Below are 15814 nucleotides of genomic sequence, written 5' to 3' on the forward strand. Positions count from 1 at the left end.
TCCTGCTGCGTCAGGAAACTGCAGGAAACAAGGAGGTTTTAATGCGACGCTGCCGGGCTCCGAGGTGTCGTCGCGGAAACGAGAAGCCGAGCAGGAAAAAAAAAAGCTGGGGAGCTGAGCGTCGCACACTTCCTGTGATGATACACTTGTTCTGTGTTTCGGTGAGAGGGGAGGTGTGTGTGTGTGTGTGTGTGTGGGGAGTCATGGGAGTGTAGCGGTAATATGTTCATGTCAGGACGCATCCAGATGCTGGAGGAGATTTTCTGCTCCGGCGCTGGGGTTTTCCTCCCCGCAGGTGTCACCGAGCAGCAGCAGAGCACTGTGGGTAATAGGTCGTAACGTATGGAGGAAGTGTGTGTGTGTGTGTGTGTGTGTGCAGCCTTGGTGTCGACTGGTTTCCATTAAACACCTTAAAGACACTATTCATTATCAGTAACCTCCCTGAATCTTTGCCCACACAGACTGTCCGTTCACTCCACAGTTCCTTGGCCCACATCTGGCCCACATCTGGCCCACATCCGGCCTACATCTGGCCCACATCTGGCCTACATTTGGCCCACATCTGGCCTACATCCTGCCCACATCTGGCCCATGTACGGCACCAGTGTCAGATGCTACGTCCACATCAAGCTCACACAGAAAAGCAGATGTTAATGGCCACACTCTGCCCAGATGTGCAGGGATATGCGACCCAGACTGGAGGCCGATGTTGGAAAAACATCTGTCTGTGTTGCACCTGAACAGATAAGGCGCGATTCCACTGCAGGAACTTTACGGGTGCAAGAACCTCCACCGAACGGCCATTTACAGAAACTTTTACAGGGCCGAAAGGAGTCCCTGGTAGCCTACTCAGATCGGCCCCAAAAACTCCAGATGTGACGCCAAGAGAAAGCCCCAAGATAAGCTGCATTTTTAAAACCCAGTGTTATTAAAAAGGCCCAAAAATAGAGAGAATAAATCAGTAAAAGACGTATGATAATAGTAGTAGTAGTAGTAGTAGTAGCAAAACTGAAATTTAAAAACCCAGCGTTATTAAAAAGGCGTCTTGACGGCCGCAAAACGAGCAAGTAAAGAGAATAAGTAAGTCATTAATAGACCTATGATAGGCAAGGCAATTTATTTGTATAGCCCGTTTTTACGATAGCAGTATACTGTATATGAAAAAAAGTATGAGAAATACGCAATTACACTATGATCGAAATGGCAATTTAAAAACCCAGCTTTATTGTAAAGCGTCTATACTGCCGGAAAAACAATAAGAAGAGCAGAAATAAAACGGCCGCACAATGAGAACCATTTACAGCTGCAGGAGAAACATTTCTGCTGGTCGATGAAGTTAAATCTTGAATTGAGGACGAAGCATCTTGTGATAAGTTGTTACTTAATGTGCCAAATTATTACTTTTTTTTTTCATAAAAAAGTGCAACACCCACATTTTGTAATAATTCGGCACTTATTACAAATTTTGTGGCAAAGTTTATTACATATTGCGTTCAAGAATTTTATTACAAAATGCGGCGTTATTACATCATGAGGTGAAAATTTTGACATTTTTACACAATGCGGCGCTACACACATCATTTGATTTTATTCTGTACGTCAGTTTGAAAAGTGCTTGATGGATGAAGTCTGATTGATTAACTCACCTGAACCCCTGTAGAGTCGAATGTCTCTGATGTTGTTGTTGTTATTATTATTATTGGATGTCATGGTGTTCCTGTCAGCTCAGCAGCAGGTCGTCTCGTGGTGCGTTCAGGGTCCTGAGCTCTGCAGCCTGCTGATGTGGAGGTAATGGCTGCAGGAGGAGGAGGAGGAGGAGGAGGAGGAGGACGATGTTAGCTGTTAGCTGGAGGCAGCGGAGCGTTGCCGTGGCCGCCGCCGCCCGCTGGTCGCTTATTTCACGCCTGTCTGGGCTTCCCACAGCGGCGTGAAAAGCAAAGTGGATGAAAAAGTGTGTCAGGGGAGAAACGTGTGTGATGTGTTTCAGTGTCCGGACAGAAAAACCTGCAGAGAAAAACTGACACGGGCCTCGTTCGATCACTCGCTCTGTTTCTGTTTCTTTTTCCCCGGTGAGTCGTGATTAAACGTCGACGTGACCCGTGTTGGAATGATCTGAGTCTGATGGTGTGTTTCAGGCCTCAGCGGTCGAGGTGGACGAAGCGTTCAGGCCGTAATAACCACAGTGTGAAACAGTTTGGTGGTCGGTTTCATCATATTCATCCTGCAGCTCGATGGGTTCACTGTCAAACCACTAAACACAGACGGACGGTGGAAGAACACAGGGCCCCTTTTCCTTTTGTCTTTTCCTTTTGTGGTTGTAACAAATAAGTGTCCCATAAGTGGGATCAATAAAAAGTAGAGCTGCAACTAATGATTATTTTCATTAGCGATTTATCTGTTGATTATTTAAATGATTAATCGATTAGTTGTTTGGTCAATAAAATGTTAAAAAGTGTTGAAAAACATCGATCAGTGTTTCCCAAACCACCAGACGACGTCCTCAAATGTCTTGTTTTGTCCACAAACCAAAGAGAGACTCAGTTTATTGTCATAAAGGAACAAAGAAACCAGAAATATTCACATTGAAGAAGCTGGAATCAGAGAATTTGGACGTTTTTTTCTTAAAAAACTACTCAAATAGATTAAGAGATTATCAGAATAGTTGATGATTAATTTAATAATCGATTATTATGCGATTAATCAATTAATTAATTATTATTTTTAATTTGGTTTAAAAATCAGGGGCAATGCACATTAAAAAACATTTCAATAAATGTAAACATGCCAGATTTAGCCAAAAGGTTATTTTACATCTGTTGTCCCTGGACTGATGTTAAGAGTCACCCTAAAAGAGAATAAAACGACTTAGTTATCGACACACAAATAATACATTCAATGATTAGAAAGCTAATTGTTGCAGCTCTAATAAAAAGTCTTGTTTTGTCTTAGCTTAGCTTAGCTTAGCTTAGTTCAACTTATCTTAGTTTGTTTTATCTCAGGCCTATCTTATCTGAGCTTCTGTTGCTTTTGTGTGTTTATTTATTTATTTTAGCTCAGTTTAGCTTATTTTATCTTCCTCTCAAGCAATTAGTGAATTGAAAGAAAATGCAAGTGAAATAATTGATGATTTTAGTCTCAACGCTTCATGAAAGCTTCTGCGATGCCTTCAGGACCGTCGTTCTTCTCAGTGTTCTCCTTCTACCGAGCAGCTTCTGTTGGTTTCAGATTGTTTGGTCCGACATCTTTGAACCCTCTTCAAGTCTTAAACTCTGGTTCAGTTCTTCTCAAAACCTTCTCTGGGTTTTAGATCTTTGTCTTGTTGAAGGATCGTCTCTGTGAGTTCTTTACCAACTCTGTGGTTTCGTAACTTTTTGCCTTTTTTTTGGTTTATTCATAGTTTTTCTGCCTGTGAAACAAAGTGAACTGAGAGTGAACTGAACCTCAGGTGTGACGACAACAACGACACCTCGGTGTTTCTCTCTTTCTTTCTTCCATCTCTGGACCATGATCTCCACCTCCTGGTTCATGAGCCTAGAAAAAAACACTTTGAAATGTTTCACCTCCAACTCTTTACGTCTCCAGCTGCTGAGCATCCGCCCACCTGCAGATATAAGATGAAAGTCTGTTTCATCCACACAGAATTAAGCGGTGACAATGTTTTCACAGATCAGACGCAGAGTTTCAGAGTTGAAGTTAATTTATCAGAGGAGACGTGAACTCTGAGCTCAGAGTTTAAGATACGACACCGAGGTCGTGAAAAGGTCCTTAAAGGATAATTGCCGTTTTTTTTTTTTTACAATCTGGACCTTATTTCTAGCATAAAATCTGATCATTTCCTCCCCCAGATAACCTTGGTGTTATTACAAGTGGTTGTGATGAAATGAGCTCCAGTCGAGAGCCGCGTATATCCGTATAATGGAGGCACTAGCCTATCATAACTAAATATTGGTGAAATGAAGGAGTTTCTCTGCAGATAATGTGTTATTTAGAGGCTGCATTCTGCTGCCCTGTAGACTCCATTATAGACCGAATCTCCTTGTTGTTTACATTCTACTTCCGGGTAGAAAAGCAGCACGTAATGTGAATGAGATCAATAGTAACGAACAAGAGTTTAGCTATATATATCATATTTTTCACGCCCTATCACCGTTTAGACAAATCTGAAATGATTGAAGAAACATTACTATTTCTGTGTGTGTGTTTTGTGTTGCTATGTGTTGTATTTATTCAGTTTGGGGGAATCACGGTGTCTAGAAAGCATCAGTGGCTGCAGCTGACAGGGACAGCTAACGGTAGCTAAGCTAACGGCAGTAGCAAAGCTAACGGCGGTAGCTAAGCTAACAGCAGGACGTCAGCTGTTAAAACCCTCCCGTTGTGGGACACGACATGAAACTACTCCAGTTAGCTCAGTCATGTTGGAACTCAGATATCCGCTGGAGAAAATATTTTTTCATGGACCGTTTATTGAGTCACTGAGTTATTAAAGTTAAACAGGTAGCTAACCGTTAGCCCGGCTAATCTATGATAACCATGACTAATTACAAAAATGTGCACACGTAAATAGTAATGTTTGTCCAATCATTGGTTTTATAAACTTTACAAACATCAGATTAGTCTAAACGGCGATATAGTGACATGAAAAAAAAAAACGGTAATTCCCCTTTAAGTAGAGACGTCTGAGTTGTTTCTGTTGTTTAGTAAATATCCTCCTGTGCCGCCATTGGCTCTGATCCTCTCTGTTTGTTTGTTTTATTTCTCCAGTACTTCCTGTCCAGGTGATGGCTCAGCAGGCGACGGCCGGGCGTCGCTACCTGAAGGTGTTCGTCAGCGGCTTCTTCGTGGCCGTCCCCGTCACCGTCACCGTCCTCGACCGCTTCGCCTACGTGGCCCGAGTGGAGGGAGCGTCCATGCAGGTGAGACGCCGTCGACGACCAATACATTTTTAGTTTTCTTTTTTTTCAAACCTGAGAGCTGAGTTTAAAATAAATTCTAGTTTTAATTTTTCTAATTAAGAAAATACATTTAAAGTTTCTCTGGGTTTCCATAGTGATGAAATATGTTAATGTGAAAAAGTAAAATAAAATAAAAACCTTCCTGGATGAAATGAAAAATTAATTAAGGAGTGACATAAATAAACATAGAGAGAGGAGAAGGAGAGGAGAGGAGAGGAGATGAGAGGGAGAGAGGAGGAGAGGAGAGGAGAGAAGAGGGGGGGAGGAGAGAGAGGAGAGAGGAGGAGGAGAGAGGAGAGAAGAGGGGGAGAGAGGAGACGAGAAAGGAGGAGAGAGGAGAGGAGAAGGAGGGGAGAGGAGGAGAGAGGAGAGGAGAGGGGAGAGGAGAAAGTAGGAGAGAGGAGAGGAGAAGGAGGGGAGAGGAGGAGAAAGGTGAGAAGAGGGGGGAGAGGAGAGGGGAGGAGGAGAGATGAGAGTGAGGAGAGGGGAGAAGGGGGTGAGGAGAGAGGAGATGAGAGGAGAGGAGAAAGGAGGAGAGAGGAGAGGAGAGAAGAGGGGAAGGGAGGAGAAGGAGGGAAGAAGAGAGAAGAGGAGAGGAGAGGAGAGGAAAGGAGGAGAGGAGAGAAGAGGGGAGGAGATTGGAGAGGGGAGGAGAGGAGAGGAGAGGGGAGGGAAGAAGAGAGAAGAGGAGAGGAGAGGAAAGGAGAAAATAGAAGAGGAGAGGAGAGGAGGGGAGGTAGATCAATTTAACCAGATAGAAGCAGAGTGAGACTGAGCTGATCGTCTCAGAGGATCAATACAGGAACTGATAATCAGCTTTTTCCTCCATCATCACAGTAAATAAAACATAAACTGACACCAAGCAACTTTTATTGGGTCTTTTCAAAATAAGAGCGTCGGATAAAAAAAAACAAAAAAAACCCATAGCAGCAGCTGCAGGTGAGAAGCTCAAACACAAACTAATCGAAATCGATCGGTGATTATAGATGATTATAGATCCTGAGCTTCGTCCTCCCTCCTCCTGCTGCGGAGTTTTATTTTGGCGGGGTGTGTTGGAGAGAAGACACGTGGCTTTTTTATTTTATTCTAAGTGAACAACCTGCAGAAAGAAGGAGAAGAGTGTTCTTCAGTCTGATCTGGTTATCCTCACTTCAACAACCTGCTCTCTGTTTTTAATGAGTCTGAATATTAAACCTTCCTGCTGCTCTCCGCTCCGTGTTGTGTATCCGTGTTGCCGAGCGCCGGGGTCGCCGCGCCGACGACCTCCTCCAGCAGCAGAATCTGAGCATCCGAACGCATCCGGAGAAAATATAATGAACCAAACCAAACAGAGTGTCTTTTTAAAAAAAAAATAAGGTCATTTCATTTGTGTAGCTCGTTTTTACAAACAGTTTGTCTCAAAGGGCTTTTACACGGCATCATAACAACATCCTCTGACCTTTGACCCTCACATCCACTGAGGAAAAACTCCATTGAAAACCCTTTTAACAGGGAAAAACTGGAGGAATTGGTGGGAGGAAAGGCAGCCGTTCCAAACTACAGAGTGCAACAGCCTAGGTTAAGTAGCTATTATATTATATTTCTCGGTCTCTGTTTGTGTGCACCTGTAAGTCAATGCGCTGGGATAAGGCAATGCCGCGGTACCCGAAGCACCGTGCATGAAAGTCTAGGGAGCTGCTGGACTGCAGGTTTTCCCTGCCTGTCTGCAGAGGCCAGCTGCCTGGGTGAGTTTGTCCATCACCTTGGTTAAACTGGGTGTGCATGGGCGGCCGTTCAGATGTAGCGTCTTTTGCGCACTCAAACCCATTCAGTGTAGAAAAACGTTGCCTGCGAGATGTAGAATGTGTATTATAGAAGAGAAACACTACTGACTTGTATCATCAGAACCGACTGTCAGCCTCCTTTCATATTTAGGCTGAAAATCACAGGGCAAGTCAGCAGTGTAAAGCTCCAGCATGTGGGAGGATCTGAAAGTCCAGCTGTCAGGATTTTTCATTTCATGTCATACCAAACAGCAAAGATATGTATAAATGAAAATTATGAGCTTACAGGTAAAATAGAATATAAACAAATAAATTATTAGGCAAAAAGGTGAATTTAATTTCAATCTCGGCCAATTTGAATGTCCGGCCCCTTGTTTCTGGTTCTGGTCCAGGCTCAGACTTGCAGGTCTGGATTTGGGGAATTCACAGATGAGACATCATTTACACACACACTCTCCTGTGTCCTGTGTGTGTGTGTGTGTGTGTGTGTGTGTGTGTAAACGATGTCTCATCCTCTCTGCAGTGCTTGGGGTTGTTGCCATGGAAACAGTGTTTCCTGAGCTCGGCAGGTTCTGAATTTGAGCTGTTTTTGTGAGTTTTTAATTAATGTCAGAGAGAGAGAAAGAGCAGCCGATGACCTGATAATCAATCAATCAATCAATATCTGATCAATTAGATTTTCTACAGGTAAAGATTCTGAACTTTAATCTTGTTCTTCAGTTTCCGTCTCTTTTCATGGAGATTCAGTTCATAGATTTTAACCTTTAAACCCTTTTACTGCATCTTCCTTAACCCTTATTGATCACTGATTATTGATTATTGATCATTGATAGCCTATATTTCCCTCCTTCTCTGGCAGCTGTTGTTTCATCAGTGAAACTCTGAGTCGACCTGAAATGAACTTCCTGTTGAGTTTGATTAGAAAAGTTCAGCGGTCGATCGATCGGCTCAGTGTGACGATGATGTGGTATTGACGAGTCCAGATGTGATCCAGCTGCATCCGATCAGTGTTTTTTCCTTATCAATTCATCTGTTGATTAGTTTTTATCTCGTGTTCTCAGAGCTGAAGAAGGCGTCTGGATATTTAAAGGACAATTTCAGTCAAATTCAACCTGCGGCTCTATAGTTTCCTAATATTTCCAGTTATTGAATATTGATCAAAGTTGAATGAATCAAAGGCGTTTATTTTTTTGGAATCAAGATCAATAGGCTACTTGATTAGCGAAACATTCGCGGCCAACAGCTAGCTTAGCTTTTAGCATCCCGCCACTGAAACCACAGCTCAGTTAAAGGAATAGTTCACCAAAAAAATGAAATTCAGTCATTATTGACTCCCCCTCATGCTGATGAATACTCCAGAGTAGTTTTTTATTCCTCAAAGTGCATCTGGAGACCCGGGAGGCCGGTTCCTAGTCCAACCAAAACTTTATATGAGAGTCAATAGGGCCTGACACAAAAACGTCCATAAAACTACACAACAACCATTTAATATTCCTCCACACTGCTCGTCCACTGCAATCCAAGTGTCCTGAAGGGAGATAGTCCAGAGTTTACTGGAAACTACCTCATTTAGGACATTTTTACAGCCTAAACAGTCTATAGAGTGTAAAAATGTCCTAAATGAGGTAGTTTCCAGTAAACTCTGGACTATCTCCCTTCAGGACACTTGGATTGCAGTGGACGAGCAGTGTGGAGGAATATTAAATGGTTTTTGTGTAGTTTTATGGACGTTTTTGTGTCGGGCCCTATTACTCTCATATAAAGTTTTGGTTGGACTAGGAACCGGCCTCCCGGGTCTCCAGATGCACTTTGAGGAATAAAAAACTACTCCGGAGTATGGATTGATTGATTGATTGATTGAAAACTTTATTGAACAACATTAGACAAGTGTTCAAAAGGATTAAAAACACAATAAAGCCCACAGGTTTATTTCCATTGTGGTCCTATTTGATGGTAGACGGTTCACATGGATTTAAAACAAGGGAGACAAACACACAACACATGGACTAAAAACATGGAAGAGAGACACTAAGGCACATAGACTACAACATTGAAGAGAAAGAACACAATAAAATAGATAAAACAAACAGACAGCAAAACATACAATAATACAATAATCTGGTGTTTCACGGCTCTTTTGATTTAATTTATTCATCAGCATGAGGGGGAACTATTCCTTTAACTTCCTGTCAGTCCACTGTGGGAATAAAAGAATAAATCTATAGTCGTATTTGTGTTGAGTCGTTGAAGTCGACCTGAGACGACTCTGTTTATGTCTGAAAGAATAAAGTAAATGTTTATTCTCTGTGAGTCTCTTAGAAACCAGACTTCACTCCAGTCACAGCGATTATATGAATATTGTTGAACAGCTGCTGACTCTGAGATCTGACAAGCTGAAGTGTCCTTGAATGCACCACTAGTTCCCTCTAAATCAAAGCACTGATTAAAAAAAAAAGGGGGAAAGAAACCAACATAAGGAAGGAGCTGAGTCTCTATGCTGGTTAAAAAGCTGTATTAAACGGATAGTATCATTTTTTTAAAGTGGGGTTGTATGATCTACAAATAGCCCCTAAGTACTTTAATTGCAGTAGAAGACTCTCTGCACTCCTCCTGTTAGCAACGCCAGCCCATAATAGTCCTGCCCAGAGATTTACAACATACAGTGTTGTGAATGGACCCAAAGAAACGGCCTATTTTCACGGCCTAAAAGAGGTTTTACCTGAAAAAAAAAATACACAGTTCCATTTAGGCAGGGGTGGAAAGTAACTAGTTACATTTACTCAAGTTACTGTAATTAAGTAGCTTTTTTGTGTACTTGTACTTTTTTGAGTAATTTTTAAAATCAGTACTTTTACTTTTACTTGAGTACATATTGTTGGAAGAAATTTACTTAGTTACATTTTAAATAGCTTAAGTTACAAAGTAAAAAATATATAACTCTGTGTGGGTTGTCAAAAGTAGCTACGCTGCTGCCGCCTCTCTCTCTCTCTCTCTCCCTTCACAGACGCACACAGCAGCAGGCAGGTACACACCTCTTTCCCCCTCACCGCTACGTGAGTTTGTGCATAACAGGGCTCGTCGCTATGTTGTCGTCTTAATATTAGCCATTAGCCACAGCTAGCGGTTAAAAGCTGACGTTAATGATTAAAGACAACGTTATCAGGCATGTCCATCTATTCGGCTACGTTTATGGTGACCGTGCCAGACACACCGGGGCTGAAGGCCGGACCGGCGGTCCGTTGAGCTAAATGTAGGAGCCCAGTCAGATCCATGGCCATGCTCAGAGGAACAGACAAGCAGCCCACTGCTTCAGAGCAGTTACAGTAAAGAGGCAAGAGAGAGAGAACCTACAGTAACTCCCCCCCCCCTCCTCCTCCTCCTCCTCCTCCTCCTTGAGAGCAGACAGGAAAGACAGTAAAAAAAACAGGTGTGTGTGAGTGAAAGAGGGAGAGAGAGATTTTTCTTTTCTTTTTTTATCCGTATTGAAAATGGTATTGAGTATCGAATATTTTCCTTAATATCGATATTGAGTTGAAAATTTTAGTATCATGATCATGATCGTGACAACCTTAGTGCCAGTAACTGTAACTGTCCATCTGATTGGCTCTGGACAACTGCAGTGTCAGAAGGTCAGAATCAAGTTGGTGCCACAGGAGCTAAAAGATGATGGAGACCAGTGTATCGATGGAGAAGGGACGTTTTGGAACACAGAGACATGCACGGAGAATGTTAGGCCAATCTCTGGCCATTATACCCCCCCCCCCCAAAAAAAAATAAAAAAGTAACTAAGTAACTTTTACTCTGAGTAAATTTTAAATGAACTACTTTTTACTTTTACTTGAGTAGATTTTTACACCAGTACTTTTACTTTTACTTGAGTAAAATTTCATCAAGGTAACTGTACTTTTACTTGAGTAGATTTTTTTGGTACTCTTTCCACCCCTGCATTTAGGGGTGGGCAAAAATATCGATATGGCAATATATCGCGATACGATATCGATATTCAATATTTAAATATCGAAAAAAATTTTTTAATAAAATAAAAACAAAATTCAAAATACATTTTAAAAAAATAAAAACTTACAATTTTTTTTTTTTTTTTTTCAAATAATAAATCATGTTTCAGACGTAAATCCAGTACGACTTCCGCACCTCTGCTCCGCGAGGTGTCACTGTGCTGCTGCCTCAGACAGTGTGTTGTTCATGCAAATATGTTGTTGTAACTTGCACTTGTATAAAATGGCATGGATCATTTCAATTACATTGTTTTGACTCAGTTTGTCCCATAAATTATCACTATCATCTGATTTACATACAACTCGGATTTTAAGATGCATAATGCCTTTTACATTTTTCAGTTAACTATATCGCAATATATCGCAAAATTTGGATATCGCAATATTGTATCGTATCGTGACTCAAGTATCGTGATGCGTATCGTATCGTGAGGTCCTTGGCAATACCCACCCCTAGTTCCACTGTTCACTATAATATAATTTTTTCCAGCCCCTCAAAGTGCAGGAAAAACACAGTTTTTATTTGGACCTAACCAACTCACGTATCCCTCCGCCCAGGGTTAGCGCCCGCCGATCAGCAGTTGGTTCGGTCCAAATAAAAACTGTGTTTTTCCTGCACTTTGAAGGGCTGGAAAAAATTATATTATAGTGAACAATGGAACTGTGTATTTTTTTTTTTCAGGTAAAACCTCTTTTAGGCCGTGAAAATAGGCCGTTTCTTTGGGTCCATTCACAACACTGTATGTTGTAAATCTCTGGGCAGGGCTATTATGGGCTGGCGTTGCTAACGGGAGGAGTGCAGAGAGTCTTCTACTGCAATTAAAGTACTTAGGGGCTATTTGTAGATCATACAACCCCACTAGGGATGTCACAATTACTTGTTTTCACAATTAATCGTGGTATTAAACGCCACAATTAATTGATCGTAAAGGTTACTAAATACCGTCACTTTTCAAAAAAAGATTATGTATGAACCGTATTGGTATGTGCACCAAAGTAAAGGTAAATGCACAGATACTGGTCCATACGTAACATTGAATTGGTAGGAATTTAAATGCTATAGTCAGTGTCATTTGTAATAATAAAACAAATATTTAAATTAACTTAAACATTTGGTATAGATGACAATTAATGACTTATATATTTCAAACACCTTAATAATTGGTCATATTTTAATAGATACTTTGTGGAAATAATTAGTAATGTAATTATATTTTGACTATATTTGATTTTACACATTAATAATTAAATGAATTGATGCATAATAATCATGATAATCGTAATACCGTGATTATTTCTCTGACTGTAATCCAAGAAAATCTGTAATCGTGACATCCCTAAACCCCACTTTAAAAAAATGCTACCATCCCTTTAATGTGGATGTGAGCTCCGAGTCGCTGCCATCGGAGCAGCGTGAACGGTTGTTCTCGGGTTTAACTGGAGCAGAAAGCAGCAGCTCTTATATCAGCGTGTTAAATCACAGCGAGCTGCTGCTGCTGCTGCTGCTGCTGTGAACCTGCACAAACCTGTGGCACTATTTCATCTCCACTGTGAGGAGAGTTAACTCTGCAGAAACTGTCCCTAAAGGTGCAATGTGCAGCGTTTTACCAGCCATAAATCAGCGGCACATAAATTTAGGGACACTGCTGTAATAACCATAAGGGACCTCGTTAAGGCGGCGCCATAATTCACAGTCGTCGTTGTGGGTTTGGTAAAGAGAGGAGCTGCAGGAGAAACGTCCTCCTTTAGTTTAGACTCTCTCTCTCTGCAGGAAATGAGCTGAAAATAGTTGAATAATAAAACAATAAATGATTAAATTATCTGTTAAATCTGGAAACTAGATAACAATGTTTGATTCATAATGTGAATGGAGCTTCAGTTCAGTTTATTTGCTGAATGAAGCTGCAGACTGATTATCTGAGCTCGGTGAACTTTGGGTCGTCTGAGTTTTGAGAAAAAAAGAAAAAAGAGATTATAATACTTTTCAACATTATTATTATTAGTTTTTCCCTAAACAATTGTTAATGATATAGCCTAATGGAGTTGAAAGGTTGAGCTTGGCAATGTCAACTCAACCTTAACCTTCCTGTTGTCCTTCTGGGCCAAATTGACCCAATTTGTTCCCTTCCTCCATCCATCCATCCTTCCTTCCTTCCTTCCTTCCTTCCTTCCTTCCTTCCTTCCTTCCTTCCTTCCTTCCTTCCTTCCTTCTTTCCTTCCTTCCTTCCCTTCGTCCTTACTTCTTCTTCCTTCCTCTTTTGATCCAATTGACCTGATCTGTTCCCTCCTCCCTCCATCTTTCTTTCCTTCTTTTCTTTCCCTACTTCCTTCTGTCTAATTCCTTCCTTGAACAAATCTGTTCCCTCCCTCCATCTATGTTTCCTTCCCTTTTCCCTTCCTTCTTTCCTCCCAAAAAATCTGTGTAGTGAAAGACAAATTAAAAAGCATAATAATGATGCAAAATTAATTAAAAAAACATTACGAAAAATGAAATAATTAAGCTGAGTAACTGAGCAGTGAATGTGAGAAATGTAAATTATATAATATACTGATTAATAACAGCAGCACGGAGACTGAACGCTGCAGAAGAAAAGTGTTGGTGATGTTTTAAATGTGAAACCTCTGGGCGCCGCCATGTTTGTAGTTCTGTAGTTTTCCCCTAAAGTTGAACATTTCCGAATTTGACGTTAAAACCTCAGATTGAACTCTGTTCTCTGTATTAAATCACCATGTTCAATGTTTTTGTGTGTGTGTGTGTGTGTGTGTGCAGCCCTTCCTGAACCCAGAGGGGAGGTCGGACAGTGACATCGTCCTCCTGAACCGATGGAGCGTGAGGAACTACCAGGTCCGACGAGGCGACATCGTCTCCGTCATGTGAGTAACGAAAACAACAACAATACACACGCACACACATAACACATTAATGGAATCAGCAGCAGGTAAGTCATGTGACGCGGTTCAACACTGACACTGACAAACTACATGAACTGTTGAAGAATCAAACATGAATCATGTTAACTGTAAAACGCTGAGTCATGTTGAACTGGAATATAAACGCTGAGTCGTGTTGAGAGCTGAAACATGAATGCTGAGTCATGTTGAGCTTAAACATAAACGCTGAATCGTGTTGAACTGAAACATGAACGCTGAGTCGTGTTGAGCTGAATCATAAACGCTGAGTCACATTAAGCTGAAACATGAATGCTGAGTCGTGTTGAACTGAAACGGGAACGCTGAGTCATGTAGAGTTGAAACATGAACACTGAGTCGTGTTGAACTGAAACATAAATGCTGAGTCGTGTTGAGCTGAAACATGAAGGCTGAGTCGTGTTGAGCTGAAACATAAACGCTGAGTCGTGTTGAACTGAAACAGGAACGCTGAGTCATGTAGAGTTGAAACATGAACACTGAGTCGTGTTGAACTGAAACTAAACGCTGAGTCGTGTTGAACTGAAACATGAACGCTGAGTCGTGTTGAGCTGAAACATAAACGCTGAGTCGTGTTGAACTGAAACATGAACGCTGAGTCGTGTTGAACTGAAACATAAACGCTGAGTCGTGTTGAACTGAAACATAAACGCTGAGTCGTGTTGAGTTGAAACATAAATGCAGAGTCTTGTTGAACTGAAACATAAACGCTGAGTTGTGTTGAGTTGAAACATAAACGCTGAGTCGTGTTGAGCTGAAACTAAACGCTGAGTCGTGTTGAACTGAAACTAAAACACTGAGTCATGTTGAGTAGAAACATGAACGCTGACTCATGTTGAACTGAAACATGAACGCTGAGTCGTGTTGAGCTGAAACGTGAACGCTGAGTGGTGTCGAACTGAATCATGAACGCTGAGTCATGTCGAACTGAATCATGAACGCTGAGTTGTGTTGAATTGAAACATTAACGCTGAGTCGTGTTGAACTGAAACATAAACGCTGAGTCATATTATGCTGAAACATGAACGCTGAGTCGTGTTGAGCTGAAACACGAACGCTGAGTCGTGTTGATGTGAAACATAAACGCAGAATTGTGTTGAACTGAAACATGAACGCTGAGTCATGTTGAGCTGAAACATAAACGCTGAGTCGTGTTGAGTTGAAACATAAATGCCGAGTCTTGTTGAACTGAAACATAAACGCTGAGTTGTGTTGAGTTGAAACATAAACGCTGAGTCGTGTTGAGCTGAAACTAAACGCTGAGTCGTGTTGAACTGAAACTAAAACACTGAGTCATGTTGAGTAGAAACATGAACGCTGACTCATGTTGAACTGAAACATGAACGCTGAGTCGTGTTGAGCTGAAACGTGAACGCTGAGTGGTGTCGAACTGAATCATGAACGCTGAGTCATGTCGAACTGAATCATGAACGCTGAGTTGTGTTGAATTGAAACATTAACGCTGAGTCGTGTTGAACTGAAACATAAACGCTGAGTCATATTATGCTGAAACATGAACGCTGAGTCGTGTTGAGCTGAAACACGAACGCTGAGTCGTGTTGATGTGAAACATAAACGCAGAATTGTGTTGAACTGAAACATGAACGCTGAGTCATGTTGAGCTGAAACATAAACGCTGAGTCGTGTTGAGTTGAAACATAAATGCCGAGTCTTGTTGAACTGAAACATAAACGCTGAGTTGTGTTGAGTTGAAACATAAACGCTGAGTCGTGTTGAGCTGAAACTAAACGCTGAGTCGTGTTGAACTGAAACTAAAACACTGAGTCATGTTGAGTAGAAACATGAACGCTGACTCATGTTGAACTGAAACATGAACGCTGAGTCGTGTTGAGCTGAAACGTGAACGCTGAGTGGTGTCGAACTGAATCATGAACGCTGAGTCATGTCGAACTGAATCATGAACGCTGAGTTGTGTTGAATTGAAACATTAACGCTGAGTCGTGTTGAACTGAAACATAAACGCTGAGTCATATTATGCTGAAACATGAACGCTGAGTCGTGTTGAGCTGAAACACGAACGCTGAGTCGTGTTGATGTGAAACATAAACGCAGAATTGTGTTGAACTGAAACATGAACGCTGAGTCATGTTGAGCTGAAACATGAACGCTGAGTCATGTTGAGCTGAAACAAACG

The 15814-nt window shown here is 41.4% G+C and overlaps 1 protein-coding gene across 2 annotated transcripts in view; it reads left to right on the forward strand.

Annotated features, from left to right (window-relative positions):
- The window catches only part of immp2l (inner mitochondrial membrane peptidase subunit 2), a 29545-nt gene extending 15927 nt beyond the window's left edge, over window positions 1–13618 (forward strand). For both annotated transcript variants that reach the window (XM_085780637.1, XM_085780638.1), the window contains exons 2-3: window positions 4762–4913; window positions 13502–13618. In XM_085780637.1, the coding sequence (XP_085636763.1) occupies window positions 4779–4913; window positions 13502–13609 (243 nt within the window). In that variant the 5' untranslated portion in view covers window positions 4762–4778 and the 3' untranslated portion in view covers window positions 13610–13618. The remainder of the gene's footprint in view (window positions 1–4761; window positions 4914–13501) is intronic.
- Window positions 13619–15814: the final 2196 nt, after the last annotated feature.

The sequence above is a fragment of the Trachurus japonicus genome, chromosome 6, assembly GCF_045865225.1.
Source record: "Trachurus japonicus isolate A0001 chromosome 6, Traja_1.0".
In the NCBI taxonomy this organism is placed as follows: domain Eukaryota; kingdom Metazoa; phylum Chordata; class Actinopteri; order Carangiformes; family Carangidae; genus Trachurus; species Trachurus japonicus.